We start from the raw sequence: 19,363 nt of genomic DNA on the forward strand, positions 1-19,363 counted from the left end.
GGCCCAGCAGCTCCGCGGCATGTGGGATCTTCCCAGACTGGGACACGAACCCGTGTCCCCTGCATTGGCAGGTGGACTCTCAACCACTGCGTCACCAGGGAAGCCCCTGATTGCAACATTTGACTTTCCTCTGTGGCTTGTAGCTCCAGTCGGCCAGTCTCCTGTTTGTGGATAACCCAGTGGGCACTGGGTTCAGTTATGTGAACAAGAGTGACGCGTACACCAAAGACCTGGCCATGGTGGCATCAGACATGATGGTTCTCCTGAAGACTTTCTTTGAATGCCACAAAGAATTCCAGGTAAGCAAGCTCAGAGGGGGCTAGCAGTTGCAGCACTGCATCCATCAGATGCAAACTTCCCCAAGAGCTACATGCCTAACTGATTCCAGAGAAAACTTTTTTGCACCCAGGATCAGATTGTGGGCTTCTGTTTCAGTCATCACTAAAGGTGGTTTTAGCTTGAAAAAAATGACCCTGCAGCCAGTATTCTAATTAAACATAATAATCAGATATGGGAGGAAAGATCAGCAAAAGCAGATTTGTTTTGTCTGGCCATTACATGCAATAGAAATTTGAAATTGATTCGTGTGAATTAAAAGACATTCAGGATATTTAATTCTTTGTAAATTCCTTTTCTTCCTAGACGATTCCATTCTACATTTTCTCAGAGTCCTATGGAGGAAAAATGGCTGCTGGCATTGCTCTAGAACTTTATAAGGTAACAAGGAAGATGACTTTGTTTTGATGTTGGACAGAAACTGATTACCTTACTTGTTATAGTCACCTGATAATTGAACATTCTTTGAATAGGACCTTGTACATACAGAGTAAGTCTGTAATAATAACCATGAAAAGTTTCAAAAAGAACAATGAAGTTTGCCCCACCAGATATCGAACAGGCTATACAGCTAATCGAGTAAAGCAATTTGCGGCTGGCATAGCAACAGAGAAATGCAGATACATGCATCAGGCTAAAGAATCTAGAAACATATTTTATATATACTTATGTATATGTATATATGTATCTGTGTATGTTTATAACACATACATATGTATCATACTTACATATGAACATATAAATGATAAGGTGGTATTTCAAATCATTGAGGAAAACAGAATGTTCAATAAATGATATGGAGACAAGTGGCTATCACTTTGGAAAATAGTAAAGTTAGATTCTTGCCTTACATGAAACATCAGTTCTTTTTATTTTTGGCTGCGTTGGGTCTTTGTTGCTGTCCACGGGCTTTCTCTAGTTGTGGCGAGCAGGGGCTACTCTTTGTTGCATTGCGCAGGCTTCTCATTGCGGTGGCTTCTCTTGTTGCAGAGCACAGGCTCTAGGCGTGAGGGCTTCAGGAGTTGTGGCTCACGGGCTCTAGAGCACAGGCTCAGTAGTTGTGGTGCACGGGCTTAGTTGCTCCGCGGCATGTGGGGTCTTCCCAGACCAGGGCTTGAACCCGTGTCCCTTGCATTGGCAGGCGGATTCTTAACCACTGCGCCAACAGGGAAGCCCCAAAACATCAGTTCTTGATAGATTAAAAATCTAAACATAAAAATCAAAACTGTAAGAGAACCTGAAAATATAGGAGAAAAGTTTTATAATCTTGGGTACGAAAAACTTGCTTTTCCTTCATAAGATGAAACACCCAAAAGCAAAAAGAATAAGTTTGACGTATTTAGACCACATAGAAATTTAAAACTAATTAGAGTTTCATAAACAATTTTAAAAGATATATACACACAAATAAATATATAGTAGAAGTAGTATTCACATCAATAAGTGCATTAAAAAAGATAATATTCTAGGGGGCTTCCCTGGTGGCACAGTGGTTGAGAGTCCACCTGCCCATACAGGGGACGTGGGTTCGTGCCTCAGTCCGGGAAGATCCCACATGCCGGAGCGGCTAGGCCCGTGAGCCATGGCCGCTGAGCCTGCATGTCCGGAGCCTGTGCTCCGCAACGGGAGAGGCCACAACAGTGAGAGACCCGCGTACCACAAAAAAAAAAAAAAGATAATATTCTAATAGAATATTGGCCAGAAAATATGGGCAAACAATTTATAGAAGAAATGCAAACTGCCTATGGACATGTGAACAATGTTCAACTTTTAGTAGTAAGTCAAATCTGTGAGATTTGCAAATATTTTTAAAAATTGGTGGGAGGTCTCTGGGGGTCCAGTGATTAGCACTCCATGCTTCCACTGCAGGGGGCACGGGTTCGATTCCTGGTCGGGGAACTAAGATCCCACATGCCACATGGCATGGCCAAAAAAATAAATAAATAAAATAAAATAAAGTAAAAATTTGGTAACCCCCAGTTTTGGTAAGCAGTCAGGGAAATAAGTGCTCTTGTGCACGTTTGATGGGAATGAAAACTGGTAAATCATTGTAAAAGGGCACTTTGGCAGTATCTATAAACTTTTAAAATGTATGTGCCCTTTGACCCAATAATTTCACTTCCAGGAATCTGTCCTGTGGGAATACTTATACATGTGTGTGTGTCAGAGGATGTTAAGTTCATCGTTGCTTATAATGTCCATAAACGGAAAACAAGATCAGTGGCTGTGTGTAGAGGATTACTTAAATGAAATACGTGGATCCTTCCGTGATGGACACTTTGAAGCCATCAGAAAGAATGGGTAGATCTGTGCATATGTATACATGTATGTATATATATATGCTTGTGAAAACAAAGAAAGGAGTTAGAAGGATATATACCATGTTAACTGGTTAGTGAGCGTGAGGGTGCAGGTGGGGCAGAGGTAGAAGTATTTTCACATTTTCTCCTGTCTCCTTCTGTGATTAAACTTTTTACAGTGAGCTTGTATGAGCTTTTTTAATTGAAGTATAGTTGATGTACAATATTATATAAGTTACACATATACAATATAGTGATTCACAATTTATAAAGATTATACTCTATTTATAGTAAAATATTGGCTATATTCCTCGTGTTATACAGTATGAGCTTTTTTTTTAAGATTTATTAATTCTCTTTAAAAATGAACCTTTTATAAGAAGCAGTATAGGTGCATAACAGAAAATTAGAAAATACAGCAAGCACAAATTAAAAAAATTAAAAAGAGATCACCATTGTTAACACCTCAGTGTACAGCCTTTAAATCTTTTTCTGCGCTTTTAGAAATAAGTAAATTTTTTAACCAATAGGAGATAGTAGTATACATAATGTCTGTAGCCTGCTTCCTTCCGTCACTAGTCCTCCCTTTCCTACTTCAGTAAACTTTCATCTCAAATATTCAGGCTTTAATAATCCCAACACGTCCTTTGTGGTCAGTTTGTTTAAGCCAGGACTCAGTCCAGATCTGTGAATTACATGTGGCTGGGATGTCCCTAAAGTCTGTTTTCATCTAACACAGTTCCTTTTGTATGACCCCCATTTGATAAAGAAACCAGACTAACAGAATATCCCATTTTCTGGAATTGTGTGGTAGCATCTTCATGGTGTAATTTAGTTTATTCCTCTCTTCATGGTGTTTCCTACAAAACTGGAGGTCATAGTTAAAGGCCTGATGCATTCAAGGTAAAAGTTTTGAAGAGAATATATTATAATAGGTCAGATTTCAGGAAACGATGGCCTATAGGTCAAATTCAGTCCACCACCTGCTTTTATACGACTCATGAGCTAAGAATGGTTTTTACATTATCGAGTGACAGTGGTGGGGTGGGGTGGATTAAAAGAAGAATAATATTTCATGACACATGAAAATTGTGTGAAAATCAAATTTCAAGGTCCAAAAATAAAGCTGGGTTTTTTTGTAATTTTTATTTTATTTTTTTTAACATCTTTAGTGGAGTATAATTGCTTTACAATGGTGTGTTAGTTTCTGCTTTATAACAAAGTGAATCAGTTATACATATACATATGTCCCCATATCTCCTCCCTCTTGCATCTCCCTCCCTCCCACCCTCCCTATCCCACCCCTCTAGGTGGTCAGAAAGCACCAAGCTGATCTCCCTGTGCTTTGTGGCTGCTTCCCACTAGCTATCTATTTTACATTTGGTAGTGTATATATGTCCATGCCACTCTCTCACTTTGTCCCAGCTTACCCTTCTCCATCCCCATATCCTCAAGTCCATGCTCTACTAGGTCTGTGTCTTTATTCCCGTCTTGCCCGTAGGTTCTTCAGAACTTTTTTTTTTTTTAATGTTCCATATATGTGTGTTAGAATATGGTATTTGTTTTTCTCTTTCTGACTTACTTCAATCTGTATGACAGACCCTAGGTCCATCCACCTCACTACAAATAACTCAATTTTGTTTCTTTTTATGGCTTAGTAATATTCCATTGTATATATGTGTCACAACTTCTTTATCCATTCATCTGTTGATGGACACTTAGGTTGCTTCCATGTCCTGGCTATTGTAAATAGAGCTGCAATGAACATTTTGGTACATGACTCTTTTTGAATTATGGTTTTCTCAGGGTATATGCCCAGCAGTGGGATTGCTGGGTCGTATGGTAGTTCTATTTTTAGTTTTGTAAGGAACCTCCATACTGTTCTCCATAGTGGCTGTATCAAATTAAATTCCCACCAACAGTGCAAGAGGGTTCCCTTTTCTCCACACCCTCTCCAGTATTTATTGTTTGTACATTTTTTTATGATGGCCATTCTGACCGGTGTGAGATGATATCTCATTGTAGTTTTGATTTGCATTTCTCTAATGATTAATGATGTTGAGCATTCTTCCATGTGTTTCTTGGCAATCTGTATATTGTCTTTGGAAAAATGTTTAGGTCTTCTGCCCATTTTTGGATTGGGTTATTAGTTTTTCTGATATTGAGCTGAATGACCCTCTTGTACATTTTGGAGATTAATCCTTTGTCAGTTGCTTCATTTGCAAATATCTTCTCCCATTCTGAGGGTTGTCTTTTGGTCTTGTTTATGGTTTCCTTTGCTGTGCAAAAGCTTTTAAGTTTCATTAGGTCCCCTTTGTTTGTTTTTGGTTTTATTTCCATTTCTCTAGGAGGTGGGTCAAAAAGGATCTTGCTGTGATTTCTGTCATGTAGTGTTCTGCCTATGTTTTCCTCTAAGAGTTTGATAGTGTCTGGCCTTACATTTAGGTCTTTAATCCATTTTGAGTTTATTTTTGTGTATGTTGTTAGGAAGTGTTCTAATTTCATTCTTTTACATGTAGCTGTCTAGTTTTCCCAGCACCACTTTTTGAAGAGGCTGTCTTTTCTCCACTGTATATTCTTGCCTCCTTTATCAAAGATAAGGTGAACATATGTGCGTGGGTTTATCTCTGGGCTTTCTGTCCTGTTCCATTTATCTATATTTCTGTTTTTATGCCAGTACCATACTGTCTTGATTACTGTAGCTTTGTAGTATAGCCTGAAGTCCAGGAGCCTGATTCCTCCGGCTCCGTTTTTCTTTCTCAAGATTGCTTTTGCTATTCGGGGTCTTTTGTGTTTCCATACAAATTGTGAAATTTTTTGATCTAGTTCTGTGAAAAATGCCATTGTTAGTTTGATAGGGATTGCAATGAACCTGTAGATTGCTTTGGGTAGTAGAGTCATTTTCACATTGTTGATGCTTCCAGTCCAAGAACATGGTATATCTCTCCATCTATTTGTATCATCTTTAATTTCTTTCATCAGTGTCTTATAATTTTCTGCATACAGGTCTTTTGTCTTCTTAGGTAGGTTTACTCCTAGATATTTTATTCTTTTTGTTGCAATGGTAAATGGGAGTGTTTTCTTAATTTCACTTTCAGATTTTTCATCATTAGTGTATAGGAATGCCAGAGATTTCTGTGCATTAATTTTATATCCTGCTACTTTACCAGATTCATTGATTACCTCTAGTAGTTTTCTGGTAGCATCTTTAGGATTCTCTGTGTACACATCTCTATGTATCACGTCATCTGCAAACAGTGACAGCTTTACTTCTTTTCCGATTTGGATACCTTTTATTTCTTTTTCTTCTCTGATTGCTGTGGCTAAAACTTCCAAAACTATGTTGAATAAGAGTGGTGAGAGTGGGCAACCTTGTCTTGTTCCTGATCTTAGTGGAAATGGTTTCAGTTTATTACCATTGAGGACGATGTTGGCTGTGGATTTGTCATAGATGGCCTTTATTATGTTGAGCAAATTTCACTCTATGCCTACTTTCTGGAGGGTTTTTATGATAAATCGGTCTTGAATTTTGTCAAAAGCTTTCTCTGCATCTATTGAGAGTATCATATGGTTTTTCTCCTTCAGTTTGTTAATTTGGTGTATCACATTGATTGATTTGCATATATTGAAAAATGCTTGCATTCCTGGAATAAACCCCACTTGATCATGGTGTATGATCCTTTTAATGTGCTGTTGGATTCTGTTTGCTAGTATTTTGTTGAGGATGTTTGCATCTATGTTCATTGGTGATATTGGCCTGTAATTTTCTTTCTTTGTGACATTTTTGTCTGGCTTTGGTATCAGGGTGATGGTGGCCTTGTAGAATGAGTTTGGGAGTGTTCCTCCCTCTGCTACATTTTGGAAGAGTTTGAGAAGGATAAGTGTTAGCTCTTCTCTAAGTGTTTGATAGAATTTGCCTGTGAAGCCATCTGGTCCTGGGCTTTTGTTTGTTGGAAGATTTTTAATCACAGTTTCAATTTCAGTGCTTGTGATTGGTCTGTTCATATTTTCTGTTTCTTCCTGGTTCAGTCTCGGAAGGTTGCGCATTTCTGAGAAGTTGTCCATTTCTTCCAGGTTGTCCATTTTATTGGCACAGAGTTGCTTGTAGTAATCTCTCATCATCCTTTGTATTTCTGCAGTGTCAGTTTTTACTTCTCCTTTTTCATTTCTAATTCTATTGATTTGAGTCTTCTCCCTTTTTTTCTTGATGAGTCTGGCTAATGGTTTATCAATTTTGTTTATCTTCTCAAAGAACCAGCTTTTAGTTTTATTGGTCTTTGCTATCGTTTCCTTCATTTCTTTTTCATTTATTCCTGATCTGATCTTTATGATTTCTTGCCTTCTGCTAACTTTGGGGTTCTTTTGTTCTTCTTTCTCTAATTGCTTTAGGTGTAAGGTTAGGTTGTTTATTTGAGATGTTTCTTGTTTCCTAAGGTAGGATTGTATTTCTATAAACGTCCCTCTTAGAACTGTTTTTGCTGCATCCCATAGGTTGGGTCATCATGTTTTCATTGTCATTTGTTTCTAGGTATTTTTTGATTTGCTCTTTCATTTCTTCAGTGATCTTTTGGTTATTAAGTATAGCTTCCATGTGTTTGTATTTTTGTATTAAGTTTATTAAGTTTGTATTAAGTTTATTAAGTTTTGTATTAAGTTTGTATCATGTTCAGCCTCCATGTGTTTGTATTTTTAACAGATTTTTTCCTGTAATTGATATCTAGTCTCATAGCATTGTGGTCGGAAAGATACATAATACGATTTCAGTTTTCTTAAATACCAAGGCTTGATTTGTGACCCAAGATATGATCTATCCTGGAGAATGTTCCATGAGCAGTTGAGAAAAATGTGTATTCTGTTGTTTTTGATGGAATGTCCTATAAATATCAATTAAGTCCATCTTGTTTAATGTATCATTTAAAGTGTGTGTTTCCTTATTTATTTTCATTTTGGATGATCTGTCTATTGGTGAAAATGGGATGTTAAAGTCCCCTACTATGATTGTGTTACTGTTGATTTCCCCTTTTATGGCTGTTAGTTGCCTTATGTATTGAGGTGCTCCTATGTTGGGTGCATAAATATTTACAATTGTTATATCTTCTTCTTGGATTGATCCCTTGATCATTATGTAATGTCCTTCTTTTTCTCTTGTAATAGTCTTTTTTTAAAGTCTATTTTGTCTGATAAGAGAATTGCTACTCCAGCTTTCTTTTGATTTCTATTTGCATGGAATATCTTTTTCCATCCCCTCACTTTCAGTCTGTATGTGTCCCTAGGTCTGAAGTGGGTCTCTTGTAGACAGCATATATATGGGTCTTGTTTTTGTATCCATTCAGCCAGTCTATGTCTTTTGGTTGGAGCTTTTAATCCATTTACATTTAAGGTAATTATCTATATTTATGTTCCTATGACCATTTTCCTAATTGTTTTGGGTTTGTTATTGTAGGTCTTTTCCTTCTCTTGTGTTTCCTGCCTAGAGAAGTTCCTTTAGCATTTGTTGTAGAGCTGGTTTGGTGGTGCTGAATTCTCTTAGCTTTTGCTTATCTGTAAAGGTTTTAATTTCTCTGTCAAATCTGAATGTGATCCTTGCTGGTTCGAGTAATCTTGGTTGTAGATTTTTCTCCTTCATCAGTTTAATATGTCCTGCCACCCACTTCTGGCTTGCAGAGTTTCTGGTGAAAGATCAGCTGTTAACCTTATGGGGATTCCCTTGTGTGTTATTTGTTGTTTTTCCCTTGCTGCTTTTAATATTTTTTCTTTGTATTTAATTTTTTTTTCTTTTCTTTTTGCGGTACGCGGGCCTCTCACTGCTGTGGCCTCTCCCATTGCGGAACACAGGCTCCGGACGCACAGGCTCAGTGGCCATGGCTCACAGGCCCAGCCGCTCCGCGGCATGTGGGATCTTCCCGGACCGGGGCACGAACCCGTGTCGCCTGCATCGGCAGGCGGACTCCCAACCACTGCACCACCAGGGAAACCCTGTATTTAATTTTTGATAGTTTGACTAGTATGTGTCTTGGCATGTTCCTCCTTGTATTTATCCTGTATGGGACTCTCTGTGCTTCCTGGACTTGATTAGCTATTTCCTTTCCCAAATTAGGGAAGTTTTCAACTATAATCTCTTCATATATTTTCTCAGTCCCTTTCTATTTCTCTTCTTCTTCTGGGGCCCCTATAATTCGAATGTTGGTGCGTTTAATGTTGTCCCAGAGGTCTCTGAGACTGTCCTCAGTTCTTTCATTCTTTTTTCTTTATTCTGCTCTGCGGTAGTTATTTCCACTATTTTATCTTCCAGGTCACTTATCCGTTCTTCTGCCTCAGTTATTTTGCTACTGACCCCTTCTAGAGAATTTTTAATTTCACTTATTGTGTTGTTCATCATTGTTTGTTTCCTCTTTAGTTCTTCTAGGTCCTTGATAATTGTTTCTTGCATTTTCTCTATTGTATTTCTAAGATTTTGGATCATCTTTACTATCATTATTCTGAATTCTTTTTCAGGTAGACTGCCTATTTCCTCTTCATTTGTTAGGTCTCGTGGGTTTTTACCTTGCTCCTTCATCTGCTGTGTGTTTTTCTGTCTTCTCATTTTGCTTATCTTATTGTGTTTGGGGATCTCCTTTTCGCAGGCTGCAGGTTCATAGTTCCTGTTGTTTTTGGTGTCTGTCCCCAGTGGTTAAGGTTGGTTCAGTGGGTTGTGTAGGCTTCCTGGTGGAGGCAACCTAGTGCCTGTGTTCTGGTGGATGAGGCTGGATCTTGTTTTTCTGTTGGGCAGGTCCACGTCTGGTGTTGTGTTTTGTGGTGTCTGTGGCCTTATTATGATTTTAGGCAGCCTCTCTGATAATGTATGGGGTTGTGTTCCTGTCTTGCTAGTTGTTTGGCATAGGGTGTCCAGCACTGTAGTTTGGTGGTTGTTGAGTGGAGTTGGGTCTTGGTGTTGAGATGGAGATCTCTGGGAGATTTTCGCCATTTGATATTACGTGGTGCTGGGAGGTCTCTTGTGAATCAGTGTCCTGAACTTGGCTCTCCCACCTGAGAGGCACAGCCCTGTCGCCTGGCTGGAGCACAAAGAGCCCGTCATCCACACGGCTCAGAATAAAAGGGAGAAAAGAAAGAAAGAAAGAAGAAGATAAAATAAAGTAAAATAAAATAAAGTCTTTAAAATTAAAAATAAAAATAATTATTAAAAAATTTTTAAATTAATAAAAAGAAAGAGAGAAAGAAAGAAGAGAGCAACCAAACCAAAAACCAAATCCAACAATGATAACAAGTGCTAAAAACTATACTATGAAAAAAAAAATGGACAGACAGAACCCTAGGACAAATTGTAAGAGCCAAGCTATACAGACAAAATCACACACAGAAGCATACACATACTCACAAAAAGAGAAAAAGGGAAAAATATATATATATATATATATCGTTGTTCCCAAAGCCTACCTCCTCAATTTGGGATGATTCGTTGTCTATTCATGTATTCCACAGATGCAGGGTACATCAAGTTGATTGTGGAGCTTTAATCCGCTGCTCCTGAGCCTGCTGGGAGAGATTTCCCTTTCTCTTCTCTGTTTGCACAGTTCCCGGGGCTCAGCTTTGGATTTGGCCCTGCCTCTTTGTGTAGGTCACCTGAGGGCATCTGTTCCCGCTCAGACATGATGAGGTTAAAGGAGCAGGTGATGGGGGGTGGGGGCTCTGGCTCACTCAGGCCGGGAGGAGGGAGGGGTACGGATGTGGGTCAAGCCTGCGGCGGCAGAGGCCGGCATGACGTTGCACCAGCCTGAGGCGCGCCGTGCGTTCTCCCGGGGAAGTTGTCCCTGGATCTCGGGACCCTGGCAGTGGCGGGCTGCACAGGCTCCCAGGAGGGGAGGTGTGGAGAGTGACCTGTGCTGCACACAGGCTGCTTGGTGGCGGCAGCAGCAGCCTTAGCGTCGCATGCCCGGTTCTGGGGTCGTCGCCGATAGCCACGGCTCGCGCCCGTCTCTGTAGCTCCTTTAACCAGCGCTCTTAATCCCCTCTCCTCGCGCACCAGGAAACGGAGGCAAGAAAAAGTCTCTTGTCTCTTCGGCAGCTCCAGACTTTTCCCAGACTCCCTCCCAGCTAGCCGTGCACTAGCCTCCTTCAGGCTGTGTTCACGCCGCCAACCCCAGTCCTCTCCCTGGGATCCAACCGAAGCCCAAGCCTCAGCTCCCAACCCCCGCCCGCCCCGGCGGGTGAGCAGACAAGCCCGTCGGGCTGGTGAGTGCTGGTCGGCACCGATACTCTGTGTGGGAATCTCTCCGCTTTGCCCTCCGCACCCCTGTTGCTGCCCTCTCCTCCGTGGTTCCGAAGCTTTCCCCCTCCGCCACCCGCAGTCTCCGCCCGCGAAGGGGCTTCTAGTGTCTGGAAACCTTTCCTCCTTCACAGCTCCCTCCCACTGGTGCAGGTCCCGTCCCTATTGTTTTGTCTCTTTTTTCTTTTGCCCTACCCAGGTATGTGGGGAGTTTCTTGCCTTTTGGGAGGTCTGAGGTCTTCTGCCAGCATTCAGTAGGTGTTCTGTAGGAGTTGTTCCACATGTAGATGTATTTCTGATGTATTTGTGGGGAGGAAGGTGATTTCCACGTCTTACTCTTAGGACATCTTGAAGCTCCTCCACAAATAAAGTTTTATTAGAACTCTCAGTTGTTTACATATTGCTTGTGGCTGCTTTAGCAGTACAGTGGCAGAGTTGAGTAACTGCAACGTAGTAGACTTTTGTTCTACAAAGCCTAGAATATTTAATATCTGCCCCTTATAGAAAAATTTGCCAGCCTCTGACGTAGGGGATGCTGTGCACTTCATTTTGCTTTGACTCAGAGGGCACATAATAACCAGATATAGTCTGATCCCTCCAGTGAACTCCTATACCCTCCGCCTGGGCAGAAAGTGATCTGAGTGGTGTTATTTTCACCTGACATGGATGTCCAGTTCTTCATCCATTTTTCGCTGAATAACGGTTTTAACATCAATTTTTAATTCTTACGCAAGTCAGTAATTTCATTAGGAGTTTCCAAATGATGGTTTTCTCCTCCCTTCATTTTGTTCACATTTGTTAGCTGGTATTCTCCTATAAAGTGGAACTTTTCCTCATCAGCTGGTACTATTTAAGTAACTTGAAATAAGTTCCTTTTGGAAAAGCCAAATAATGGCATAAGTTTTTCTCTTTTATTACCAGTGTTCAAAGTCAGGCTATTCATTGTTTTCTTATTTTAGATCTCTGAATAGCTTGTGCATTCACATAATTCAAAATTCAAAATATGTAAAAGGTGTGATATAAAAATTATCCGTCTCGGGCTTCCCTGGTGGCGCAGTGGTCGAGAGTCCGCCTGCCGATGCAGGGGACACGGGTTCGTGCCCTGGTCCGGGAGGATCCCACATGCCGCGGAGCGGCTGGGCCCGTGAGCCATGGCCACTGAGCCTGCGCGTCCGGAGCCTGTGCTCCGCAACGGGAGAGACCACAACAGTGAGAGGCCCGCGTACCGCAAAAAAAAAAAAAAAAGGTCCGTCTTGCCTCTGTCCCCTGCCCAAGGCAACCTCTATTAGTTTTTTCTGTACCTTTTCAGAGTATTTCATGCCTATATAAGCTAGTTCATGTATATTCTTTTCCCCCATTTTTATACAAATGATTGTATATACTGCACACTCTTCTACATGTCTCTTTTTTACTTTAACAATATACCCTGGAGATCTTTTTATATTCGACCATAAAAAGCCTTCTCATTCCTTTTGTTTGTTCGTTTGTTTTTTGCGGCACGCGGGCCTCTCACTGTTGTGGCCTCTCCCATTGCGGAGCACAGGCTCCGGACGCACAGGCTCAGTGGCCACGGCTCACGGGCCCAGCCGCTCCGTGGCATGTGGGATCCTCCCGGACCGGGGCACGAACCCATGTCCCCTGCATCGGCAGGCAGACTCTCAACCACTGCGCCACCAGGGAAGCCCCTCATTCCTTTTTGTAAGCTGCATCATGCACCATGGAAATAACCGTAATTAACTTAGCCCACCGTATTGATAAATATTTCAGTTGTTTCCAATGTTCTGCTACTGGGCAGATGAATTCCTTTTAAATGGATAACAGCAGCAGGGGGCATGAGTTCCCAGTCCTAAGGCATCCATCCCACCCTCAAGGACCTTCTGAGGAGGCCTCCCAGCTCTCCAGTGACCACTGGAGACAGTGGCGATTGTACCCAGAGAGCCCCCAGAGCACCTTGTGAGAAATCAGAGACCTCCAGGGGAAAGAGTGCCAGCATCCCTTCTAAGGAAGAGATAGGAGCTACGCCAGGCCCCCCGCACATCCTGCCAACACCCTTGGGAAAACTCAAACAGTTCCTACTCATTTTGCAAATGGCAGCAGGAAAGAGTTACCCTTGCCCTCTAGTGGGCATCTGTTGTCTTTGGATAGCCAGGGTATCCTGGGTGGGCAGGAGCTGTCTCTGCTCAGGAAAGGCAGTGTCTAAAGGCCTGGCTCCCTCCTGTTGAGGGAGGGATAGAGGCCCTTGGGTCTTCTTGACAAGGATATTTCTTGGCTTCACTTTCAGGCCATTCAGCAAGGGACCATCCAGTGCAACTTTGCCGGGGTTGCTTTGGGCGATTCCTGGATCTCTCCCATCGGTAAGTAGGGAATTTTCAGACATTTTAAAAGTCCCTTTCCCTACCCTTCGGGACTTTGGGCTGTGGTATCTAGATCAAAGAACAAGGCAACGGAATTCTCTGGGTCCTTGAAAAAGTCAACACAGAAAATGTTTGCTCCAGGAGTATTCCAAGAAATTCAGGAGTGAGAACTCACTTACAGTGCACCTACCGTGGACTGCTACAGGTTGAACCGAGGTCTCTTCTTTGATTTTCACAACAAAAGAATCAAATTTTACAGTTGAAGACATTCTAGAGATGTAGAAAGATGATGGAATTTGCCCTCTGACACACAGAATGAGTTGCCTGGGCAGGATACAAACCCAAGTCTGTTTGTCATCTCGTCCTGTCCACCATCCTTATGCTAACATGAGCATTTGGGGTGAAATTCCCACCTGTTGCTCATTTTGATGGTGAGGCAGGGCTACCATCTGGTCCTGTAACTCAGAGGTTCAAAGTTTCATAACCTGAGCATCCTTGTTGGGAGTATAGATAAAAGTTGTTTGGATTGTATACACCCAGGGTGTGGCTTCAGGCATCTGAAATAGTCACTGTGGTAGGGTTAACTCTAGTGAGGATTTCTAAATCTCAGCAATGTTGATGTTTTGAGCCTCATGTGATTCTTTGTTGTGGGGGGCGTGTCCTGTGCAGTGAAGGATGTTAGCAGCATCTCTACCCGTTAGATGCCCGCATTTCCACCCCAGCTTGGCAACCAACAATATCTCCAGACATATTGCCAAATGTCCCCAGGGGACAAAATCACCCCAGTTAGGAACTACTGCCCTAACCTAACAAAAGGTGACTTTTCACAGGCAAAACCAAACGGTAGAGTTAGATTTCAGAAGAGAAGTTGCCTCTGAAATAGGGAGGGGAATAAGCTGGAAAGGGACACGAAGGAACTTTTTAGGCTCTCGTTGGGTGGTTGTTACATGAGTGGATGTGTTAATCAAAACTCTTCTAAATGTATGTCTATGGTTTGTGATGATGCCTCAGGTTTTTAAAAATAATAATTTATAAAAGGTAATATTTTTCCCTTAAAAGATAGAGATTTGGCTTGTTACAGAGCCATGTCCCTGATGGATTCAAGACATTCTGAAGCTGCTTGGAATGGTTATTTCTTGCCCTCGTTCTTGGCATCTCCAGGGCAGGGGTTAAAGGACAGAACTGAAAGCTCAGTCCGCATTGTGAAAAGGGCTGCTCTTTGTGTTTCCTTCCTGGATGTACTTCCTAGGATGCCAAGATGTTGCAGAAGCCTTGACCTGAGGCGTGAGGGAGTCAGCAGGTTTCTTGACAGGTGTGTCACTCAGAGTGACGGTCCTGGCCTCACACTTCCTTCGAGGGTCTCATCACAGCTGTGTTAATAACACTAAACACTTTTCATGTGTTAACTTCACTTAATGCTTGCAACAGCTCCATGGGATGGATGGTATTATTATCGTAGTTTTGGAGGTGATGAAATGGAGACTCAGAGAGGTTAAGCAATCTTCCTAAAGTCACACAGCTAAAGCCAGGATGCACATGAAGGCAGCAGGCAGTGGAATCCATGCACTTAACCATTACGAATTCACATTGTTGTGACCCACCTCCCCTTTTGAATCTTCCTGCCCAGCTCTTAATCCCTCCTTCCAGGTCCGCCTTGATCCCTTCTTCCAGATCCACCTTACGTATCACTCTTCCACCCCAGAAGTACTCTCTTTTTTGAAGAAGTACTATTAATTTTCACAAGCAATTATTAATTGCTTGCTAGGGAGTAGTTGTTTTGTTGGGTGCTAGGAAAGATGCAGACATGCTTCATTTCTTCAAGAAGATCTGCACAGTTCAATATGGTAGCCGTAGCCACATATGACTATTTACATTAATTAAAATACATAAAATTTTCCACCTTTCATTTGTACTACCCACAATTTCAAAGTGCCCAATAGCCACGTGTGGCTGTTGACTATTGTTTTGGACCACACAGATACAGAACATTTTGAGAGTTCCCTGGCGGTCCAGTGGGTTAGGACTCTGTGCTTCCACTGCAGGGGGCACGGGTTCAGTCCCTGGTCATGGAACTACGATCCCACAAGCCTTGCAGTGTGGAAGAAAAAGAAAAAGATATAGAACATTTCCATCATTGCAGAAAGTTCTACTGGACATCAGAGGTCCTCATCAGAGTTCAGCAACTACGGCCTCCAAGTCAATTCTGTCCTGCCACTCTGCTTTAGTAAATAAAGTTTTTACTGGGACACAGTCAAACCTATTTATTTACATATCCTCTGACTGTTTGGAGGCTGCCGAAACAGAGTTGAGTAGTTGTAACAGAGATCAGCTGGCCTGCAAAGCCAGAAATATTTATTATTTATCTCTTTCTTTCAGAAAAAGTTTGTCAGTCCCTGGTCTAGATCAAGCAGGGAATGGGATGCATTGGAGAACTGCAGATGATTCTTTATAAGAAACTGAGGGGGGCTTCCCTGGTGGCGCAGTGGTTGAGTCCGCCAGCCGATGCAGGGGACACAGGTTCGTGCCCTGGTCCGGGAAGATCCCACATGCCGCGGAGCGGCTGGGCCCGTGAGCCATGGCCGCTGAGCCTGCACGTCTGGAGCCTGTGCTCCGCAACAGGAGAGGCCTGCGTACCACAAAAAAAAAAAAAAAAGAAAAAGAGACTGAGGGGCTTCCCTGGTGGCGCAGTGGTTGAGAGTCCGCCTGCCGATGCAGGGGACACGGGTTCGTGCCCCGGTCCGGGAAGATCCCACATGCCGCGGAGTGGCTGGGCCCGTGAGCCATGGCCGCTGAGCCTGCGCGTCCGGAGCCTGTGCTCCGGAACGGGAGAGGCCACAACAGTGAGAGGCCCGCGTACCGCAAAAAAAAAAAAAAAAAAAGCAACAGAAACAGAAACTGAGGCACAGGTTTGATGGTTTAGCTGGAGAGGTGAATGACAGCTGGGTTCTGTAGGACCTGGTATGCCTGCATTTCTCAGGGCGTGCTCTGAAGAATACCAGTCCAATGAAGTGCTATGCAAAGGGCTCCATGGCCAAATAAGTTTCAGAAGTGCCAAATACTGGTCCCACTTCCTCACGGTTCACAGGTACATTAAAGGCTCTGAGAAGTCCTGCAGTAAAAAATAAAAATATGTTGTCTTTTGCATAACCCCAAAGGTATTTCACCACCAAGTCATTTTTCCTTCTAATACTTTGGTTAACATTCTGTAGAACTGGGGTTATTTGAAACAGACTTTGAGATACTTGGGCTTAGGGGGAACCATTGAAGGCTTTTAAGCAAAGGAGTGACGTGTTCAAATGTGCTCTATAAGTTGTGGTCCTTGATGGAAATCAACTATACTTCAGTTTTTTTTTTTTTAATTACAGAGGAAGAAAATCTCATAAGCCAAAAAAAAAATCTTGTGGGCCTTGCTGCTTTTTTGGCACATCTCTCAATGGCACTAGCCATACTTAGTGTTATGGTAGTTGTGAACTTGTCCAAACCAAGCCCAACTATTCTCTTTGAAGTCAGGTATTGTCTTACTCGTGTTTATATCTTATAAAGCTCCTTACTGGCTTTAGGCCCATAGTAAACTCTCAATACATTTTCGGGATTGAAATGAATTGATTGGCAGTTACAGCACAGACACTTGTGAGGTCATTAGTCTTCTTCCTTAATTAGCTCCTTGACGGAAGCTGGCGTCCCCAAATTGGAGGAGCAGGCAGGATGCAGAGCAGAACTCTGAAGGTGGAGAAATATTTTAGGCTGTCACGAAGTCTAGAAGTCTGCAAATGAGGGCCTCCACTGCACACGCACTGCTTGGCTGTGGTACCATCCCTGGACTCACTGGCTGCGCCAGTATCAGGCCAAATTAATGTAGCATTTAGTCCAGTCACCAGAAAGACCCCCACAGCCTCGCGCCACCTCCCAGCCACTGAGACATCAGGCCTGCATGGGCCCTGGTGAGTTAAGGAGCCTTCAGACCCAAAGCCACTGCATTTCTTCTGTCTCTTTCTGCTTTGGAAGGAAAACTAGTTAGGTATTTTGTGGGGAGGACAGAGCCACAACAAACTTATTTTCTTATGTGGTTTCCTTTAGATTCAGTGCTCTCCTGGGGACCTTACTTGTACAGCATGGTAAGTAGATGAGTCCGCAACTCTGCACCTTCTGTGGTTAACAGCCCAGCTGACGTCTTCTGGCTCTGTCCGAAGGAAGGACAAAGCTAGCTGGGTTTGCCTGTGTGGTTGACATTGCCCCTTAGGGACTTATCAAATAATCTGTATCAAATCAAAGGCCCTAAGCAACAGCCGGCCTTGGGGACAAATTTAAAGAAATATCAGCACAGTTATCCCATTTCTCCAGCTATAAGAAATGCACATTTTAAAATTCCCCCCCCAGCTTTTTATTACAGACATTTTCAAATACACAGAAAAGTTGGAAGATCATGGGGAACACCCATATACCCATCACTTAGACTCAGTTACCGTTTTCCTATATTTCCATCATCAATATGGACGGTCCCTTCTCCTTCCTGCCGCTCTTTCTGTTACCCATCCCTAACTGGAGCCATGCCAGGTTTGTGTCTCTCACAAAGTGGGCCTTTTAGTTCTTGCTTTGCGTTCCAGTCTCTTCTCGACGACCAAGGTCTGGCAGAGGTGTCTCGGGTTGCAGAACAAGTCCTGGATGCCATAAATAAGAGACTCTACAAAGAGGCCACCGAGCTGTGGGAGAAAGCAGAAATGGTCATTGAACAGGTAAGAGGGGACGCGCTCGGGGCCAGCCTGCTTGGCTTTTCCCCTTGGGTGAAGGGACCTTGGTTGGCGTTGTTAGGATTGGGATCTATCCTGAGACTGCCCACAAGTCGAGAAATGATGTCAAACTAAACGATAAATCTGACGAGTCTGAGCAAAGACAGGGTCAGAAAGCCACCCAGCCTGCAAGACTTGCCTGCCTCTTGACTGAAGGTATGGCTTCTGTAAAAAGGAATATGTCCCACAGAGGCAACTGTTTGGATCCCTGCCAAGCAGTGCTTTGGCCCCAGTGAGCCAGGAGGGAGGAATGCACAGGCTGAGGACTTGAGTATGAAGGACACTCTGTAGCTCGGTTTTCCCTGGTAATTAACACACAGGCCCTTGGTTTCCTCCTGCGGCATCAGAGCTCCACTGGAATGAGCTGCTCACTGCCAGGAGACTGGGCTGACACTGCTGGTCTCTGAGCCTTAAGGGCTACGTTTCTTTCTGGTCCGAGCAAATGTACAGAGTTAAAGCTGTCCTCGGATAAGGTGGAGAGCCAGGTGCCGTTCTGTTTTGCAACTTTGATAATGAATAAGTAAAACAAACAGCCGAATATATTTCTTCTGTATCTCAGAACACAGACGGGGTGAACTTCTATAACATCTTAACTAAGACGTCTCCCACGTCTACCATGAAATCGAGTCTAGAATTCACCCAGAGCCACATAGGTGAGTGGACCTTGAAGTTGCTAGACCCTGTCTCAGCCTCCGTGTGAGAGGAAACCAATTTTTTAAAAAGCTTTATGGATATATAATTTACGTACCATAAAATTCACCCATTTTAAGTGTGTAATTCCATGGTTTTTAGTTTATTTACAGAGTTGTGCACTTATCACCACAATCGAGTTTTAGCACATTTCCATCACCCCAGAAAGATCCCACGTGTCTGTCTGCAGTCAATTTCTGTTCCCACTCCCAGCCCCAGGCAACCACTAATCTGCTTTCAGTCTCTCTACATTTGCCATTTCAGGACATTTCACATAGACGGAGTCATTCACTAGGTAGGCTTTTGCATCCGGCTTCTTGCACTTAGACAGTGTTTTGAAGTTTGGAAACCAGCTTCTGCACATTGAATGACGATGTTGGTTCTCCTAAAGGCTGGATTGAGTTGTCTTCCCTGCGGGTGCTGAATGCCTGGTATCCTCCCGCCGTGTAGAAGCTGCAGGAGGCCCCTAGATTCCACTCAGCTGATTGCCTTTGGCCGTGCTGGGTAATCTCAGTGGCCTCAGAGTACATAAAATGCAGCAATCAAAACCAATGAAGCATCTCCACTTTGAACATGTTCCTGACTCCCCCCATCCCCCGCCATCTCGGGGGAATCAGGGGGACACTTTTCTTC

General features: G+C 42.9%; 1 protein-coding gene across 7 annotated transcripts in view; it reads left to right on the plus strand.

Moving 5' to 3' along the window:
* SCPEP1 (serine carboxypeptidase 1) overlaps positions 1-19,363 on the plus strand; it is a 71,606-nt gene that overhangs the window by 8,654 nt on the left and 43,589 nt on the right. For all 7 annotated transcript variants that reach the window (XR_009537799.1, XR_009537800.1, XR_009537802.1 and 4 more), the window contains 6 exons: positions 144-299; positions 643-717; positions 13,181-13,253; positions 17,331-17,368; positions 17,858-17,986; positions 18,600-18,693. Coding sequence is in view for 1 of the 7 variants with exons in the window: in XM_060135945.1 (XP_059991928.1) it covers positions 144-299; positions 643-717; positions 13,181-13,253; positions 17,331-17,368; positions 17,858-17,986; positions 18,600-18,693 (565 nt within the window). In the remaining 6 variants the exon portion in view is untranslated. The remainder of the gene's footprint in view (positions 1-143; positions 300-642; positions 718-13,180; positions 13,254-17,330; positions 17,369-17,857; positions 17,987-18,599; positions 18,694-19,363) is intronic.

Source organism: Lagenorhynchus albirostris, chromosome 20 (genome assembly GCF_949774975.1).
Source record: "Lagenorhynchus albirostris chromosome 20, mLagAlb1.1, whole genome shotgun sequence".
In the NCBI taxonomy this organism is placed as follows: domain Eukaryota; kingdom Metazoa; phylum Chordata; class Mammalia; order Artiodactyla; family Delphinidae; genus Lagenorhynchus; species Lagenorhynchus albirostris.